General features: G+C 39.4%; 2 protein-coding genes across 9 annotated transcripts in view; one reads left to right on the forward strand and one right to left on the reverse strand.

Annotated features, from left to right (window-relative positions):
• hmgn3 (high mobility group nucleosomal binding domain 3) overlaps positions 1-19977 on the forward strand; it is a 51940-nt gene that overhangs the window by 3069 nt on the left and 28894 nt on the right. For 5 of the 6 annotated variants that reach the window (XM_044106512.1, XM_044106508.1, XM_044106506.1 and 2 more), the window contains exons 2-3: positions 9128-9249; positions 9939-10025. In XM_044106512.1, the coding sequence (XP_043962447.1) occupies positions 10008-10025 (18 nt within the window). In that variant the 5' untranslated portion in view covers positions 9128-9249; positions 9939-10007. The remainder of the gene's footprint in view (positions 1-9127; positions 9250-9938; positions 10026-19977) is intronic. The other variant, XM_044106507.1, reaches the window with a different exon arrangement.
• Positions 3202-18460, reverse strand: clic5b (chloride intracellular channel 5b). 3 transcript variants are annotated; one of them, XM_044106499.1, is made up of 6 exons: positions 17682-18460; positions 7408-7517; positions 7200-7325; positions 6525-6631; positions 6087-6268; positions 3202-4720 (listed from the first exon to the last, which is right to left on the reverse strand). In XM_044106499.1, exons 1-6 carry the CDS (start codon positions 18291-18293, stop codon positions 4550-4552), a joined length of 1308 nt encoding a protein of 435 aa, XP_043962434.1. In that variant the 5' UTR covers positions 18294-18460; the 3' UTR covers positions 3202-4549. The 3 variants fall into 3 exon arrangements, with proteins under 3 accessions (XP_043962434.1, XP_043962435.1, XP_043962436.1); XM_044106500.1 differs by lacking the exon at positions 17682-18460 and adding an exon at positions 11985-12354 and having other exon boundaries at positions 3204-4720; XM_044106501.1 differs by lacking the exon at positions 17682-18460 and adding an exon at positions 11078-11232 and having other exon boundaries at positions 3204-4720.

Genomic DNA, 19977 nt, shown 5'->3' on the forward strand with positions numbered 1-19977 from the left:
TTACTTATCTGCCATGTTTAGTATTCTGAAGGAATTAAGTAAATTACAGAGAACATTCTAATAATATCCCACATGCTACTGAGAGCATTCACGCTAACATTAGCATTTTTGCTCATTTAATGGAAATTTCCCAATAAAAGCCCCAATATCTCTGTCAGGTGAGTGCAGCGCCGTAAGGCGCTGAAAAAATCTCTGCCTATATTATCTTTTCCTCTCAGGTTATGGCACTGGCTTGCGCAGCAAGCCAGTGCAATGGCATTAACCTTTGACCTAATGATAATAAATAGGACTATCAGAACACCATATCTGTAGTTCTAACTAACACTCAGTTAAAACAGAGCTTCCATTTAGAACTACTGGCTGTTTAGGCCAGTAAATAAGAGATTTAACCCAAACACTGTTGGATTAGTGTGGGCATTTAATATGAAGCTTATGTTTATTTTTCAAAATAAAAGCCTTCATATTGCCCTCAGGTTAATGCATCGCCGTAAGGCGATGCAATAATATTAGAATGCTTTATATTCTTCTCTCAGGTTATGGCACTGGCTTGCGCAGCAAGCCAGTGCAATGGCATTAACCTTTGACCTAATGATATTAAATAGGACTATCAGAACAATAATGCATCGCCGTCAGGCGATGCAATAATATTAGAATGCTTTATTAGTCTTATCTTAAATAAACTATTAGCTATTTTTCTTACTTATTAATCAGAAAAACTAACTGCTTAAAACTATTAGGATTCCATCTCTCCCTGTGTTTTTCATTCTCATGACAGTTGAGCTGCTCTTTAGAACTACAAAGACTGAAGGTTAGAACTACAACATGGTGGAACTGTCAGTTACTACAGAGGAGGACTGAGCTGGCCTTTAGAACTACTTGTGTTTTGAGCATTATAGAACCGATTCAACACAATCACTGTTACACATGGGATGAGTTTGACCATTTCTTATGACGCTTACTGAAAATTTCAAAATAAAAGCCTTGGCAATTTTACATCATATATTTGCTCATTTTTGCTTGACGTGATTGGTTTATCCAAAGCACTCTTAGACACTGGATTAGTGTGGGCATTTAATATGAAGCTTACTGCAAATTTCAAAATAAAAGCCTCAATATGCCCCTCTGAATAGTGCAATAGCCTTTTAGCTTAAATAAGCTATTACCTATTTTTCTTACTTATCTGCCATGTTTAGTATTCTGAAGGAATTAAGTAAATTACAGAGAACATTCTAATAATATCCCACATGCTACTGAGAGCATTCACGCTAACATTAGCATTTTTGCTCATTTTAGCTAATACACTTACTTTATCATACTGAATGGTGCATGTCCAGTTTACTTAACATTCTTGTGATTCTATTGATTACATTGCAGCTTTCTTTAGCATTGATGCAAATTCTTAGCATCAGAACGCTGGGTCCAAACCGACGGGCACACTTTGGCAGGCCCCAGTTAAATTTCTTCAGGAATTTTCTAGTTAAGTGATCTTGGAACCAGCTGGCTGAAATGAAACAAGCAGGAGTACAAATGTATGAAAAATGACACACTATTTTCTGATGGGTTGATCACATCAACCTTGAGTTGGTGACAACTTTTAACTATAATTATGCAAAACCAAAGTTGTAAGGCCTAGTTTTGTTTTATCACCTAAAATCCAACAAAGGTTTGTGGCTTATTTTTATTTATTTGTTTTAGTGATAAGGCCGTACTGTACCTTCTTTCTTTGTATTTGTTGGCCTACATACACAGAAAGTCCACCGCAGGATATTCTCTTCTTTGTGAGAACTTACTCTAATTTTCGGGTGCCTAAAGTCCAAACAGAACTTGGAAATAAATCTTTTCAATTTTCTGCTCTATCTTCTTGGAACCAGTTGTGGAAATACATGAATCCAAAGTTGCTGTTGTCACTAAATGTTTCTAACCCCCAATGTTTCAACTGAGGAGTCTTTTAACTAATTTATTTATGGCGGTGCTAGCTTGTACAGTTTTGCTTTAAATGCTCTGTAAACTTTGTGGGCTTGGAAAGTATTTTCTTGTAAAAGCGATTTTTAATCTCGGGGGGATTTTCCCGGTGAAATAAAGGTTAATAATATTAATAATGATAAAGTGGTTGTAGCAAGAGAAAATGTGAAACATTTCAGGGGGTGTGAATACTTTTAGAAGGCAGTTTAGCCAAGAGATCATTTTCAATCAACTTTTCAAAAAAATCCTTTTCTGGATAGGATGACAACAATATTTTTAGTGCACGTAAACTCCACTCAAATAGGTGTAAGAAACATCTGCTCCAGGTGCAATAGCTGAAACCAGCTCTGAGATCCGACTTGCTCTTCTGGCGGGTTAAGCAGCTGCACTTCTGCAACTATAAGTCTGGCCTTTAATTGGATCACAGGGTTGTTTCTGGTGGGTCTTCAAATGTCAGGCACGCCAGTTTGTTTTAATCAGCAGAGGTCTCAAAGCGGGAGTCCGTTTACACAATTTATGCCCGAGTTGAAAAGGTTTACTAAATGTAGCCATAAAAGTGCAGTGTGTGACTCGCTGTCAGCCCATACGGTGGCCAAGCCAAGGCCAGCAACTGGTCGATCCACTTGGGAGTGTAATAACAGATTAATGTGGCTTGCCAGGCCCCAACGACCAGACGTGTTTGACGTTAATGCTCCTCTGTATATTATCCAGCCTGGAGAAATGTTGAATGTGAGCGATGGGATCCAAGGACAGCGATGTTTAGGTACTAATTACCAAACAGCAAGGCACAAGTCTTGCTCCATATTTCCTTACCCCTGTGGAAACACTCGGCAGGCTCCATTTATTTTCTTTGACTGTTGTTTCTGGCACGCCGGCGTCTCGGTAAACACCGCTCGCCCACCATTGTAAATCCGACAGGCGCAGATCTTTCAAGTTTTAGACTCCTTTGAGGAAAAATGGAGACGGATCGGATGGCGGCGCTCGGCTTTTCCGTCTTAATGAGAGAGTGGAGAAGAAGGATGGCGTTTGATCCCTGGCATGGAAGCCTCTATTTAAGCCTGTCAGCGGTCATCACTCTCTCTGTTATGGATAGAGCAACAAACCTGCACCGCTGGATTTGATCAGCTCAGTCGGTCGGGCGCGCTTAACCCTTTGCAGCACGTTCGCGATCGCCCCGGGAGACCCTCTCGTCTCAGTGACAACCTCGCGATCGCCATGCAAGAAAGGAAAAGAAAAGGCAGAAGCAGATCTGTGAAAATATTGATTTATTTGCAGAGCTTCGCTGTGAGCAACTCTCAGTCATCAAGCTCTGGTTTCACATCATGTGTTTTGTCCAAACCATACAAAAGCCTTATGGCTCTTCGAGGAAGTCTCGCTATAGTCGCAAACGTTACAGCAAGCCAAAAACAGCAAGCCCCCAAGACAAGTTTCCTCTCTCCTCTATGTGGACACTGAGACTCCTAAACCTGAACTTTTTAAGCAGTGGATGTTGATGGACTCATCAGAGTGTGGAGCTGCAGGGCAGGGCTTCTGACCAGTACGGAACTGGTCTGGAAGATGGTTTTCATCGCGCCACTAATGGCTCTACCTAATCAGACCTGATTGGGCCGCTGAATAAATAGTACCTCCATTTATATCATGAGGTAACTTGAGACAAAATCAATACCTGAAGTGGATTTTTAACAAGTGGGGGAGGGAGGACTACAAGCTTTAACTCCTTTCTGCAATGCATTTAATCACAATGAGTCCATCAATCACAATGGCTTGTGTTTCAGATTTTTCTTCTTTTTTTTATTTTTTATTCAACAATAGGCACAAAATGTTAAACTTTGTTCTCTGAAAGCCCCGACATGGGCAAGTTTGTTCATTAAATGTCATTAAATCTTTCAAGAGTAGGATGGAAATCTCAAGACACTCATAAACTAAAATAAAAACAAACCCCAAGAATTAATGTAGCAACACCGAGGGGGGGGGGGAGGAATGACGGACGATTGAAAACAGAATTGGAGCTGTCGTGTTCGGAAAACTTTGGGCGTTAATCATCCATCACAGATGAAACAAGGTGTCTCTCCCCGGGAGCCGGAGCTCGATAATAAACACAGGAGTCAGGCTAGACTTCTGTGGGCTCGGGAATAAATAAAGCCAACAACCTTGACATCGGCAGCTAGTAAAATGTTTTGGCCGTGCTGTGGAGGACGTATGAAAGAGGGCTTTGTCTTACGAGGAACGTATAAGGACAGACACAATCACGTTTGAGTGAAAAGAGTTTTGTCAGAAGTTTCACAGCAGAGCCGACTAAAAGCTGGCTTGGGGTCAAGCTAAATAGGGTTCGATTTATCTTCTGCTCCGCTTCTGTTTTGCCATGTCTGCCTATGTGATTGAAATACCGTTTAAGTACAGGGAGCGCTGAATTATTGCAATCCATCACATCTGGCGCTGAAAAAGACAAAGATCTTATGTTTCTGCAGAGTGTCGCACGAAGAATATGCTGAGTAGTGTAAAATTTTTTTCTGTGTGCTTATGGATGTTGTGTGCGTTGCTAGTTTATTAGTTTATTGCATTGGCGCTCAGGATGGGGGTTGGTGAGCTATTTGGCTTTGGCCAGTCTCCTCGCCACGTCCTTGTAGGCATTCTCGATCTCGGCGTCTGCGGCGCAGGTGTTGGTGAACTCTTCGCGCGAGCCGGCGTTTTTCAGATACCGCAACACGCCTGTCATTTCTGACGGGATCTCGTAGTTGCGGTACTTCTTCGCGACGATCTAGGACGAAAACAAGGCGTTGTTAGTAGTTAGCCATTTCTTTAGTCCTTAACCTTCTTAATGTTATGTTAAGAAACCACATCTTAATTTAGTATGTACAGTTGACACCAAATATTCACATAAACCACATAATTCAAACAGTGCTAATTTATGACTTGGTCAAACATTTTGGGTATCCTTCTACAAGATCAATTGCTGAAATTTTGGCCCAGGTTTGCAGATTCGTTCATTCTCTGCCTCTAAATTGCCATTGCGGACTAACATTGGTAGGGAGATGTGAGATGTTTTATTTTTTTTAGTAATCTTTTCTCATAATGCCATTTGTTTTGTTCCCCTCTTATTCTTCAAGTATTAAGAAGAATAAGAGGTCAACTTATTCTTGACCTCTTATTCGAGAATTAGTTTAATAAGATTTGGCCGTGCTCAATTTTAATTTTATTAGACCATAGGACATCTTTTTAAGGTTTCTGTCCTCAAGGGATATGCAAACAGTTTTTATGCTGCTTATGGAATAATGGCTTCTTCCTCACTGAGTTGGCTTACAGTGCGTTGATACAGGACTCATTTCACTATGACTAACTTCAGCCAGCATTGTTTTGTCAGTCTATTGCTTTTTGTTCTACAGTTAATTTGCACATTTCACACTAAAACACACTCCTGTCTGTGAACCCATCTCCTTCCCAAACACTAAGGTGGCTAAACATTCTTCTAGTGATGATATTTGTATTTAATTGCTCAAACAGATGAGGGTGATGTATTAGGACATTTGTTACATTTATCCAAGGATGAACCTGAATCAATTCGGAACTGAAAAAGTTAGCATTTTTTATATTATATTTTTGTATTATAAGTTATGACTTGGTAATGTTCTCCACCCTCCAACTAAGCCCTTCTTTTCTTCTGTGAGCATTTTTTGCACCGGTCATCTGGTAAAATCGAGGTCTATCAAAAGGCAACTCAAAGAAAGGTGTCCTGAATAGTAACAAGAAAAATTTTACTTCCACACTTTTATCCTGTAGTGTACATGTCCCTAATAAAGGGGCCAGTATTCAAAAGAGATTATGTGCCATAAATAAACCTTCACATTGTGAAACTACATTCTAAACTGAGTGAGAATAAAATTGCTTTTTTTTTTTTAAACTCCGTTAATGTGAGATAACACTAATCCAATAAGATTAATTTGTTATTGCCAATAAGTGTGAAGTGTGTTATATATGTTCAAATTTAAATTCATAACAAGATTATTGTCCTAATTTTTAAAATGCACACATTATTGTGCTGAATACTAGCTGTATACACAGGAAAAATACTTCAGCTGTTCCCATTATCTGCCTCAGTTCCAGGTCATTTAGAAACCTTAACCTACCTTCACTATATGCAGCTTGGGCAGCAGGTTGCAGTCTGCCAGGGTGAGTTCATTTCCATCCAGGAACAGCCGTTTGGAGGCCTTTTCTTCCTCCATGCTGTTTGCGTCGATTTCTTCAGGCAGGGGGCTTGTGAGGTAATCATCAAGCTTCTTCAGGGCTTTGGTTAGACCTTTCTCTAGAGCTGAAATGCACAAACCAAAAACACTCATTGTCATACAAGCTGATAAGTTAATGCACCTTAAAGGTCGTTGAGTGTGTGTAACACAAATCCCCATTAGATGGCAGCAAAGTAAATGAGAGGATCTAAGTTAAAGCCTGAAAAGTTGAGCTTTGCTGCGATCTAGTGGCGAAACATAATAAAACTGTTGTTTTAACTGTGCAAAGCTGCAGATGTAAATGCGTATGTACATGTATATGGCAGAAAATGAGCTCCCTACCGGCATTCGCCTCGGCTTTGGTGTTCTTGATGAAGGCTGAGAACTTGGCGAAGATGTCGTTTCCAGCTGTATTGGACTCTCTGTGCCTGGCAGCCAGTTTGGGATACCTGAGCGGGCATGGGGAGTGGGCCGGAAGGTACAGTCAGACCAAAGCATCTGGATGGAATTAACACCTGGACTGAAGCTTAGCACCGAATTTAAAACACGTTACAGAACCGCACTGAACTGGCGTCCCACCTCGTTTGGCGTTCGCACACTAGGGTCCATTTAAAACGTAAAAAACTTTACAGGCAATAAAAGAAGAATTAGGTAATCTGGCGTTCTCAGTCTGACTTTGAAGACATTTTAAGAGACATTAATAGAACTCAATAAACCCATCTTAGCTTTGGTTAAATATCATTAAACATGTGGGATAGAGCTTTAAATATGGATAGTTGAGATTTCTAGTCACTGGATTTAATGGTATCTATGGCATATAAACATCAACAAAACCCCTGAAATAACAGTTTTATCAGAAAATGTCAGCTTTCATCAAAGCTAGCCATCCCTTACTCGACTAAACGGCTTCCTGCTCCTTCAACAACAACACAAAGTTGTCATAAATCCAACCAAAAGCAGGCGGTGTGCAGTCTGATAAAACACACATGGTGTTGTAAAGCTTTCCATGTGAATTACTTTGGAGGGCAGAGAACTTCCTCAAGAAACTCCTCGATCTTGTTGATGTCGGTCCTGACGTCACCGTCGAAGGTTAGGAAAGGGGGGTGCGTCCCCGGAGCCAGCTTCTGCAGATCTTCTGGCTTTCTGCAGAGGACACAAGGACAACAAGGCGTCACATATAAACCGATAGTAGCACAAAGTACGCAGTGAGCAGCTCTTTCTTCACCTCTTGAGGTCAACAGTTGTGACGTTGAAGACCACTCCTTTGAGCCAGAGGATCATGAAGAGACGCTGGGAAAAAGGACAGTTGCCGATGCTTTCTCCATCACTTCCTGCCTGCACACAGACACAATGCACAATAAGGTCAGTCAGGCCGGTGAATTACGTTTGAAGTTGAAACCAGATATTTAAAATTTTTTCTGTGTTTTTAGTTGGTTACAATGTCTTCAACATTTTGTGACTTGGGTCAAACATTTTTGATTTTGACCTGCAAGTCTCTCACAATAGTCTGCTGGAATATGTACGTACCAACACGAACTTTGTTCTACTCCAGAACTTAAGTAGAATACCTTGTGAAGATGTAAGTTGGCATAAGTATCGTTATCTAACGTGAAACAAGTTCTGTATTGTCTGAGGTCCAAAGGCCACTCAGTCAGGAAGAAGAACTCCAACAGAAACATGGGGGAAAAAATCTATTAGAGATTGCAAATGGACATAGGGAAATGGACCTTGATTCTTGGAGACGTCTTGTTTGTGGTCTTGATGATTGTTAACGGATTTGAAGCAGAACGGGAGAAACTTGCAAAACCGAGAACACCATCCCAGCTGTGAAGCCCAGGGGTGGCAGCATCGTGTTCTGTGGGCACCTAGCCACAGAAGGGATTAGTGTACTACACAAAAAAGATGTTAGGGGAAGAACAGTGTGTGGAAATACGAAAGTATCATTTCAAGACATCAGCCAGGTGGTTAAAACTTGGGTACAAAGAGGTCTTCCAAATCGACTTTGACTTTGGCCATACAGCCCAGTTTAAAGAATTTTAACTCAATGTTTTGGAGGGCCCATCACAAAATTCTGATCTCAATCCCATAGAAAATTTGAGGGTAGAAAACGTTGTGTGAGCAAAGAGTCCTACAAACTTTACTTGGTAACAGCAGGTCTGTAGAGGAATGGGCCAAAATTCCAAAATTGACAAAAGCTGGTGGAAGGAGACCCAAAACGTTTGACAAAAGTTATATAGAAGACGAGCAATTTGACCAAATACTAAAGAAATGCATGTAAACTTCTGAACTTGAGAAAAGTTTCAAATCAGACTCTGAGTGATTCTAAATAGCTTATCATGAGGAAATAGTGAATGTAGATATGCGTTTTGTTGGTCTATCCCTATTAAAATTGGTCTGTGACTATGACAGGGCAAAATGTGGAAAAGTTCTAGATGGAAAAAAAAGCTTTTGCAAAGCCTTGTTGGCTAAAGTAGCAAGATGGGAGGCAGGGACCTTCAGACAAACCTTCATGCACAGGATTAATGAAGTAGAGCGGCCTGGATTGGCTGCCTTTCCATGCAGGGAATAGTACTATGACAAGCCATCTACATTTATACTGCTCATATAGAATTAATCAAATAGTAAACATAGTTAATATGAGGTCTTTTGTAATGTTCTAGAGATTAGACATAAAATGCATAAAAACCTGCAAAACGTCACGATGTACTCCAGCTATCAGACGAAAACATGACAAACTTTTCGGAGATGTTTATCTTATTTTTCTTAATTAGTCAAATGAGGACAGAACCTGTTACTTGTTGCTTTTTGTGAGCAACATATAGACATTTTCTCTTCATCTGCCAAGTGTGTACGTGCTGAGATATCCTGTGTCGGCATGTAGAGCCCCATCACTGACACCTGAGCCAGTGGATCGGTTGAATTGAACATATCGATTGCATCTCCAGGTTCACCGGCCGCTGGGGAGCGTGGAGCAGGATCTGACCCGCCGCCATGCAGAGAATAGGAGCAATGACCCCTGGGTTAGTGTCTGGAGCCGGTACCCATCATTCAGCACATTAGTGATCTGGTAATTAGTTTCTTGAACCTTTGTTTTTAACCGAAAAGAGCATGATGTTTTACAGCGATTTGGAAAATAAATCCTACAGCTTATTTTTCAATTTTTTTCATACACAAGTCAAAAAAGGAAAATACTGTAAGAAACACAAGACAAAACTAGATAAAGAAAATATAATTTTCTGTCAATGGGAAGAACAAAGTGTCGACCAAAAAATGTGTAGGTTAAGAATATTATACCTTCACCTTGTTATACAGAAGGCATAATCAAAATCAAAAGCATAAAAGCAAATATTGGAATATCCATCCATATTCCAATATTTCCTGTATATTTTTTTAAAATGTATCTCCAGCTGTGACAAACTCATAAAGAAAAGCATAATCAAACCGTATTGTATTTGTTTATATGACTTTTATACATTTTTCTTTCATTTAAGAGTGAAAATCACACCTCACAATTATTCCACACCTGAATCCTTCTAACTGAACTTCTAACTGAATGTTTTTGATATTTGTCCTGACCTGACCTTTATTTTTTGCAATAAGTCAGAATGCGCTGCATTGTGTTTGTTTATTGGATAAAATCTCCATAAAATGCAAATCTGAGGAAAGAAAATGAGGGAAAACCTCAGCAAGCCACTGCATCAAAAGAATGAGGCGTTTGCAGTGTTTACATACCTACATGTGTTTATGTCTACACAGCACTGAGACCAGAAAACTGAAGCCCCAGGCTAAAAGCAGCTGAGTCAACTGGATGTTCAACAGCCATTGATGCGCCCAGGGCTGCCTGTGAGTATTGTTATGGCCGGGCTCGCTTGCATGGAGATGCACACAATACACATGCAACAGATAATAGTCAATCAACATCCAGAAAGTGGTGGAAAATAGCCGTCATGTGGGAAGACCTGGTAGTCAGAGGAACGCATGTAGCCAGTCAGTTGTCAGCTTATTTGAAGCTCATAAATCCAACAGATCTTCAGTGAAGGTTTTATGAACTTAGCACAGTGGACCCTAATCCCTCCAAATGTTTCCGACTTGACAATCATTGATTCCTGGACTTTATTTAGTCAGTGCATGCAAAATAACTGCTGAGTGACGGCTTTAACCCAGATGTTAGTTTTAACTCAACATTGAATCATGACCCAGTTTGTTTGGTTGTAGAGAAACAGTCTCATCTGTGTACAACTGTGCAACACTCTGACTTTACAGAGAATCTTCCACATGAATAAATGTTAACTAGTAAGATGGTAACATGTTTCTGTTTAATAATGCAAATATAAGTTTCCCCTGTTGAGTTGCATTTACACTAAAAAGGGGATTTTATGCTAACAATATCATTAGCCTTTTACCCGTTGGGTAGTTAACACATGCTAGAGCTAGCTGTTATGTTATGAGTTTCTCTTTCAATCCAGTTCATGGAAAACTTAATGTGAGTGCAGCACACCTGAACAAGACTCTTTTCTGCTTATAATCTGTGATTGTTCTAAATAAATCCTAATTATGATAATGATATATCTATTGCCTTTGTCATAATTATCATACAAGTTAAAAGATGCATCTATAAAACAGATTTTGAGAATATGCGCTTACTAAACTTGGTTTAATATTTTTTTTACCTTATGCCTGAATTGGATTGCAATTACATAAAAATAGATCATTTTGTGTTTTTCCTGTTAAACAGATTATAAATTCAGTACAACTTGTTAAAAACAATGTAGAACATGCAACAGAAAATTCCTCAAATTAGACATAAACCTGACCACAAGGTGGCAGCAAAGTGCTCCCCATTCATTCCTTGGTACAGTTTACTATTCCTCAACAGGCATTAGTGCAATACATACTTGTTATGTTGATAGTAGTCTACAAGTACTTCCTTGGTGTTCTTTAGACACTACTAGCTGCCTTCTTCTTTTTTGATTAGAAACGCAACCTAGCCCTTTTTTGTTAAATCAACATAACGAATTGATTCAATTTTCACAATCCATTTTTTTCCAGGTCCCTCTGAAGTTATTAACTTCTGTTAAAAAATACAGAAGCTGCCACTCCAGGGGTGCTTGTGTCTCAGTTTTCAGATTTATAACCAGGACATCCCAGGACAGCCCCCTGTCCATCTGGGTCACCTCTCAGAGGGCACATGATGAAACGACTAATATTAGAATGACAGCTGCTATGGAAACTCTTTTCTCTAAACAGATTTATATGTAAGATTTTCCATTACCCTTTAGGAGATCAGAAATTATGGACGATAGTTGTTTAACGTAAGCTAATGCAGGACAAAAATTACAGAAGTTGCAGAGTTTGGATTTCTATTAACATATTTAGTTTACTGAAACAAATCAGTGATATAATTGGTGAAATATTTTCTTCATTTTTATACAGCATCAGGAGATTATTGTCTAAAAAAGAAGAGCCAAATGATAAACCGACTTCTTCTATTTCCAATATCTCTACATACAACATTAACATTCAGTAATTCTTTAGAGGAGGTACTTGTATAACACATTTCCTCCTGAAGCCAAAGTTCTCCATTGGTATTGGGAACCAGTGCAGAGGCATCCCAGCATCAGCAACTTCAGAAACGCTGTCACGGTAATCTTGCTGCTGCTGAAACTCTACCTCCGCTATTGGGTTACCTCAGCTTACCATATCACACCGGGGTCGCGGCGCAACGGCTGAAATTCTGCTGCTGCGCTCACCCAAACTTCATCAAAATGTCAGAAAATCCCCGACCCCATTTCTCTGTCCTACCTTCACAAAAAGTTCTATATCAGGTTCTCTGTCCTGGCTGTTTGTGGACATGCTGTCTTGCTCTTTGTTTTGTCTTGCGTCCTTTTAAGTTTGTCTTGTCATTTGAGGTTTACATCCTCCATGGAAGACATCCTCTCTGGAAGGATTCCTTTACTCCAGGCGTGATCTCACTCACGCTCTCTCTTCTTCTTCTTTTTTTATTTTCTTCTCTCAACTTGAGCAGCTCTTTAATCCAAGGCCGTCCACCTCTGTTTGGTCCCTCTGAAAGTAAATTTCCCTCCTCGTCGTGACAGTCCAGGTGCTGGGTATAAAGCCCCGCGCCCTGATTTAGACTCAGATGAAGAGCAGAGGCACAGCTCATCCACACAGAGTGCTGAACAGGTGTCAGGCCTTGCCGTACCAGGGGGTGGAGCCCCATCTCTCACTTCCATCCTCAACAGCAAAACCCCCCCACAAATAAAGCACATCTTATCTCCTATTTTCAGAATCCATCTGTATAAAAACCTAAAAATATATATATATATTTCCACGGGGTTATTTAGTCTGATGGCTTTTATTTGTCAAATAAAAATAAAAAGTGGAAAAAAATAGCCTGTTTTGATTTCTACATATTCAGGCAGAATAATTTTCCCCCCCCCAAAAAATACAGTCATACTTATGCCACTTTGAATTCTCATGCCTGTCACTCTGTTGGTTATTTATTTTGATTATTATTATTTCTGGAGCAGAGGAGCGGCAGCATTCATATTTAATTCATGTTCCGCATGCGTCTGCTCCGGCAGGTTTCATGTGATCACCAGCAGCAGTGGAGACAACTCCTCAGTGGCTCACTGATGTCTGATTTGGTCTCTAAAGGCAGGAAGTAGGAATAATTTGCATACAAACCGTACGGCGCTGCAGAAGGAACTGGGCTGCAACGTGTCTGGCTTACAAGGTTCTGACAGACCTATCCGAGTTGGAAAAAAACAGTCCCGTCACCTTGGAAAGCATAAAACGAAAGACAGATGTGAAGGAAGTGGAATCTGAACCCTCTATTTATAGCACAGCTCCCTCTCCTGGCTGACACAAATGCACGCAGTACCAACCAGTTTCTAGGAAGAGGAAGGTCTGAAACTCTGAAAATGATTTATTTCAGAAGGGAAATATTAAAAGGCCCCCAAATGAAGACTTATATATAGTGAACATGAAAGTTGATAGAAAGTATAACAGCATTTAGGTAGATGTTCTTTTCAGCAGGTCTAACCAGATTTTAAGGTCACTGCATGCAATCTGACAACTACCAAGCAACGTTTGCTGTACATAGATTTACAGTTCTGATAAAAATAATAAATAATAATCGTCCTTCCAAGAATTGACTAGTGACCTAGATGTTGCTACGTAATAAACCCATTATGACTTTACAGAGTTGTAAAATTATGTTGCTGAAAGCATCAATATTTCAGTATGTTGGAGAACCAGAGCAGTAGCCGGAAACTGTTGTATTCTTTAACTCTTTATCATAGTCTTACGTCTTCACTTTCAGGGATTCATCCGAGGACAGCATTTTAATCAGGGTGAGGTCTGGACTTTGACTGCCACTTTGCAAAACCTTGGTTCTCTTTTTCAGCAACTCTGCAGTAGGTTTGTTTTTGGGTTTGGGATCCTTGTCCTGTTCTGTGATCCGAATTTGTCAAAGTTTTGACTGTTGGACACTTGGTCACATATTTGAGTGAAGAATAGTTTAAAAAAGCTCGGTGAATAACACATCCTTTGGCTGGAAAATAAGCCGGAATCGTCAACCTTCCACCATGCTTGTTTGGCATCTCTACTTTGGTCTCACATTTTTAAAGGAAAATGTTCCAAACATTTGTTAAAGTTTTGGAACTTAAGTTATGCTGGATCTTCTTGAACAAAAAAAAAAAAAAAAAAAAAAAAAGACTGACTTCCAGACAGTCCATAGCGCCATATCTTTTCTGTCTTTTTCTGAACTGTGACTGATTTTCTCCTAAGAGTGGCAACTGCATTAAGTAGTTTTTTGTAAATTACCGTCTTTCTTTCTCTGACTGACTGCATTTTTGCTTCTCTAAAGTCATTGCTGTAGTCCTACCATTTTGGTATTACTATGTCTAATATTAAAATTAGTTGGATGGTCTGGAAAAAATAAGTTTGACTTTAAAAAAAAAAAAGCAAAAGAGAGTAAGTATGTATGGAAGGAAATACTTTTCACTAAGCTAACACTTGAGTGAGTTTATACCGAAATCTTTTCTTAGACACTGTGTCGTTATTATGTATGTTCTTTAGACAAAGAGAAGCTCAAAGCCTCACTTGTTGGGCTAATCATTCACTAGCAGAATCAAACAGTAACAGGTGTTTGTGTCTTTTCGGAGCCAAGGTGAAGGAGACTGTTTAATGTTCTCTCTTGAGTTAACCCCTCCGCTTCTAGTAGCATTGTTCTTTCAAATTTACAGAAACCTCGTAAAAGGACACCACCAATGCATCAAAGCCCGGATGTGTCCGCTGGAGAATCGTCTTCTCACTATTGCCAAGAGAAATTACTGCGTTTCAAAACACAACGACTGTTGTGGATGTAACTCTCAGATAACTCTTATAACCTCTGTTGAAGGGGATGAGTCATGCAACGTTGTCAGCAAAAAAAAAAAAAAAACAGGCGATGTCCTAAACTCTCCTCCCTAGTTTTATAGCAGAGCTGGGGTTAATTTATAGCAGCCGGTGATGATTAAACCGCTGGAAAATCCACACACGTCTTGGAGTTTCTCAGATGGGAGGGCAACGGACAATGGATCTTGTAAATCTCCACGACAATTTATTGGTCGGTGATTATCATAATTGTAATATAACATCACCAACATATAACATTTAATAGCCAAAACGTGGCTCGTATTCTAAACGTTCGGTGTTGATAAACTCAGATAGGTGGGTCATTACCATTGTGAACTATGGTCACCGTTTATCATGATTCTGAGATAACTTGTGGTTCTGATTTGATGTCAGTTGGTGCCTTTATCAGCTTTCACTGTAAATGTGCTCAAACTACAGTTAGCTATCGCAGAAATACCAACCCAGCTCGACAGCGCTATTTATATAAATGAACTAAAGGCATATCCACCTCGACTTGCTTTTAACTCAGCTCATCAAAGTGAACTTTCAGCATGCTTTTTGGGGTGTTTTAAAATTTTATCTGAAGCAGTTTGCATTTTTATGAGGCGTTTTTCTTTTTATAGGCAGTAAATAGCAAACAGACGATAAACCAAGATTAGAGTCAATTTTACGCAACGTTACACCAGGTGGATTAGAACTGTGAAAGACTTGGTTTAGGGATGCATGTTCGCCTTCTGTCGGTGTTCATACCGGAAGTTAGACCTTCCCCAATGAAACGAAGGTATGAAGCTGAGCCCTATACACCTCTAGGTCAGTGTGTGTCCCGTGATGTTTGTGCATACAAATGGGAATCTTATCATGAACAGCTTTGTAGAACAAAACCAAGTTCAGATGGTGCTTTTAAAGTATTGGCAATATATCTGATATGCGCAGGAAAACATAATTGGGAAATATTTGCTAAATTGATAGAAAATGTTTACCCTTTAAGGTTTTTCAAAGGTTTTGAAAATACAAACTTCCATGTTATTCCCGCTTTATGTGATTTCCACAGTGAAACATGGAGGTAGCAGCATGACCCTGTGGGAATGCGCTTCTTCAGCAGAGAAGTTGTTTGAAGTCATCGTAAACATACAACCAGAGCTGCAGTGAACTGGTTTAGATCAAAGAGTATTCATGGGTCAGAATGGCCCAGTAAAGGTCCAGAGTTAAGTCCAGCTGAGAATCTGTACCAAGACTTAAACACTGATGGTCACAAACGTTTTCCATTCAATCTGAATGAGACTGAGTTGTTTTGGAAGGAACAGTGGCTAAAAATTTCTGCATCTAGATGTGCAAAGGACTTGATTCAAGGGGACTGAATACACATTTACGTGACATTCTTCCAATATTTATTTTAGATAAGACACTTTGAAAGCCATCCGTCATTTTCATTCAGTATTCGGCCATCTGCAATCCCAACGAAATGCATCAAAGCTTGCGGTGGTATCCGTAATAAATAAGTTCCAGACGTGTGAATACTTTTGCTTACTGTTGCCAAGACCCATTCTGGCAGACTTTAATATTTCCTATTGGTGGGAAGTTTTCAGTCCTGCAGTAGCTGATGGCCCCGCTCCACAACTATCACTAAATGAACGAAGACACGGGAGGATCTGAGCTGGCCTAGAGTTCACCTATGGTTACGATGGTCTTTTACTGTGAATGAGTTGAGTATTACATGACTTAAAAGATTCTGTCTCAGAAAAGCCACAGCTTACATAACATGTTCTAAAAGTATCCCTGCACGTACAATTTGATAAATACTTTTAATTATATATATAATTATATTATCTTTTACAGTAAGTTTTTATTAGTCAGGCTCACACTTAAACCATGTATAAAAGTGTAGCTAAAAATAACCTTCCTACTACTTTGTTGGCATTCACTGCTAGCAATGCATTTCATTACTTTATGCGATGTCAAGCTTGTGGTGATTTAGAAACATGTGCAATACATGCCTTTATTGAAAGACCTTTGGCCATGTTAATGTCAAAATCATAAATGAAAACTTGTAACTTTACGCTATATAGTCATCAAACTGTAAAATGCATATAGGAAATTAAACTTTGCCTGTTTAAAAAGTGTAATACCCGAATCAGGAGCATTTACTTACAATTAATTTAAAATCTGTTTATTTTCTATTGAACAGCAGAAGAGAGCATTTAAAACACAGACTCCTTTTATGAGCTATCAGTCTAAATGTCCCAAAATTTACCACTGAGCATAAGTGTAGGCAGAATATGAGGCTGCATGGGCTGACGTATCTGATAATTATAAATACACGATTGAAAATGTTTACAGCAAATCAGTGCATAAATAAGATGATGTTATGGTGAATACTAAATGTCAATTTTTTTTTACACTGCCTCATTTTTCCATGCTTTCAATCTATGGTGCCTTTCAAATTGAGGGCCACATGTAACAGACACCCTCCATTAGTTTCTGTTATATGTCAGTAATTGTCAGAACAAGTTTACAGTATCTTGTTAAAATAAAATTATTTCAAGACTTAGAAAACTGTTCCTCGAAATTTTAGAACTGAAACTACAGAGTACCTCAAAGCTAAATGCTAAAGTTCCTCGACCATAAGTAAGGCATCAACTAATGCTGATAACACAAAGCGTTATATTACCATGTCTCACGATGTCCCAAGACTGAGTGATGCCTTTGTTAATTGTATTTTAGATATTAAGTCATGGATGACAATGTTTTTTCTTAAGTTCATTGTAGACGAAGCTTAAGTTTTAGGTATTGAAACAGACCCATAGAGAATAAAACTAATAAAAAACAGGTTTTAATACATGCAAAGCAATTTATGAACTTTGACTGTGTAGCTCATATTAAGGAGACATCACTCTTCCTCTGGTGGCTGTTAGACAATGAACTTAACCGGAAGTGGGTCCCAAATCAGATTTTTACCCTGGGCCTCACACAACTTAGGGTCGCCTCTGGCAAGAGTTACTTAAAGTAAAAAAAATGCACTTCACGCCCTCCTTCAACATAGCTCAGAGTTGGTGTCCTGACTCAACCTTGTTTTTAAAGCTTATAAAGTCAAATTCTTACCTTGACGAACAGGGAGACCTTGGGCTCGTTGGGGTCAGCCGGGGCCGCGCTGCTGTCATCCAGAGTGACGTTCTCCAGAGTTTTAATGCTGTAGTCCACAGACTCCTTTGTCTTCGGGATGGTGTTGGGATGGGTGTAAGACATCAGCAACCCGTCCATGGCATTATCCTCATCCTGGATGTTGCTTTCAATCGGAGGGTCGTCACAGGGGTCCCCGTGGTGGGAGGAGGAGGAGGAAGAGGAAGACGAGGCGTGAGAGGAGGCTGATGAGCGCCGGGAGCTGTCATGCTCCTCTCTGTTCACCCCTTCTGGCTCAGGCGGCAGGTCCATCGTCGCCACAACTTGTTGCTCATCCGTCAGGTCTTCCCGGTCTCTCTCGTCGTCGCTGGAGGACGAGGAAGAGGAGGAGGAGGACGACGAGGAGTTGCTGTGTTTGTCACCGTCCTTGATTTCCATGTAGTCCGGGGAGCTGCGCTCGCCCCTCTGCGGGGCGTGGACCTGCACCTCGCTGTACAGATGGTTCGTTCCCTCACGTATGTTCTCATACCTGGGCTGTCGGTCGGGGCTGTCGTCTCCGCCACCGGCCTCAACTTGATCGTAGACGTGATCCATAACACTCGGATTTTGGTGTTTAGGCGTGGAGGGAAAGTTGTGGAGTGTTCGCAGTCCGCCTGCCTCTCACTGACTGGTGCCTGGGCAAACTCCAGCTACAAAGCCATAAAGGACCTTTGATCCGGCGAGTGAATAATGCAATCACTGGGGGCTGTGCCCTCAAGGACATTCAGGTGAATCAAGTACTTCTGCATAACTGTCACAAAATATATGTGTACTACGACGGGTCATTGTTGATAGAAAAGAATTTAAGACTATATTTCCACCAAAGCACTCAGGAATTTTTTTAAATCAATTTCAGAAATTTTCTGGGACAAAACTAGGATTTCTGAGTTTGAAAAGTCGAAGATTTTCTGGGAAAAACTCAAGAAACCTTTAGATTAATCTCAATCTTTTTTTTAGAACATACACTAAAATCTCTGAGTATAAAAAGTTGAAAATGTTCAACTTTTGAAACTCGGAAAATTCCCAAGTCAAAAATGTTTGACTTTTCAAACAGTTTTTTTTTTTTATATATAAATTTCTGAGATTATTCTCCAAATTTCTGAGTTTTCTGCTGACATTTTCGACTTCAAATTCAAAAATTGCATATTTTTTTTAATCAAAAAGTTTTAAGATTATTCTCAAAATTTCCAAGTTATTTGGTGAAGATCAGCAATGCTTCAAACTCAGAAATTCCCTTGTTTTTTTTTTTCTAGAAAATTTCTGATATTAATCTCAAAATTTTAGAGTTTTTTTTTTCTGAAATGTTACCACTGATGAAACTGTTACCAAAAGAAATTGGGTTAGGACGTTCAAGAACAACCACCAAACCTTCTATCCTATCTAAAACTGACCATTAACTGGACTTGTGATTAAACACCATCATCTTTACACTGAAGTTAATCTAACATCAGTGTGAACTGTGGCAGTGTCGAACAAGAAATAACTCCCTTCAAAATAAGCTTGTCATACAATTAATGATTTTATTTGGAAGAGCTTATAAAAACCTTTCTTAATAATGCCAAAGATCTGGATAGACCTAAAATACACGACAGGATTTTCAAATCACAGGTTCTGGTGTAATCTACCGTGAAAAGTTGTCACCTGAAAGTGCATCCCTTTGAGGGGCATGTTGGAAGTTGTAAGAAAATTTTGCCGGTCCAGAAAGAAATCATCAGTTTGCACAACACAGGCACATGGACACACTGAATAGCAGTTTGTTAGGCTGTTTGAAAACATGAAAATTCAGTCATATGTATCTTAAATATTTGGAAATAGTGTCTTGGTTGATGGATGAAAAAACTGGGAATTTTTCCTAGAAACGCCAAAAAGTAGTTATCTAGTTAAAATAGTTTGAAGGGGATTGGAACCAATATTGTATCACAATGAACAATGTGGACACACAGATAAACCTGAAGACCACCAAAAAGCTAAACAAAACATGCAGACAAATGTTCAAGTTTTTATGAGCCACTTTATTTTCAGAAGACATCAACATGGCAAAGATAGAATCTGTCACTCATATTAAATATTCACTGTATCCAAATCCAAGGCAATAATAATAAACTCATTTTTTTCTCCAGCAAGTACAAATGAATCATTTTGAAATATAATACTGCTGATCTTGAATAATTTTGAAATATAATACTTCACTTCCATATCAGTGGGTCTGGGAAAGTTATTAGACAATACTTTTGTTTAT

Source organism: Gambusia affinis, linkage group LG22, assembly GCF_019740435.1.
Source record: "Gambusia affinis linkage group LG22, SWU_Gaff_1.0, whole genome shotgun sequence".
In the NCBI taxonomy this organism is placed as follows: Eukaryota; Metazoa; Chordata; class Actinopteri; order Cyprinodontiformes; family Poeciliidae; genus Gambusia; species Gambusia affinis.

What these genes read in the sequence shown, in the direction of transcription:
- clic5b (XM_044106499.1), bottom strand. Translation starts at nt 18,293, where the DNA reads ATGGATCACGTCTACGATCAAGTTGAGGCCGGTGGCGGAGACGACAGC. An exon ending in AGGTCTCCCTGTTCGTCAAG is followed by an intron (nt 7,518 to 17,681) that starts GTAAGAATTTGA and finishes GTCTGTGTGCAG; the next exon opens with GCAGGAAGTGATGGAGAAAG. An exon ending in CAAAGCCGAGGCGAATGCCG is followed by an intron (nt 6,269 to 6,524) that starts GTAGGGAGCTCA and finishes TGTGCATTTCAG; the next exon opens with CTCTAGAGAAAGGTCTAACC.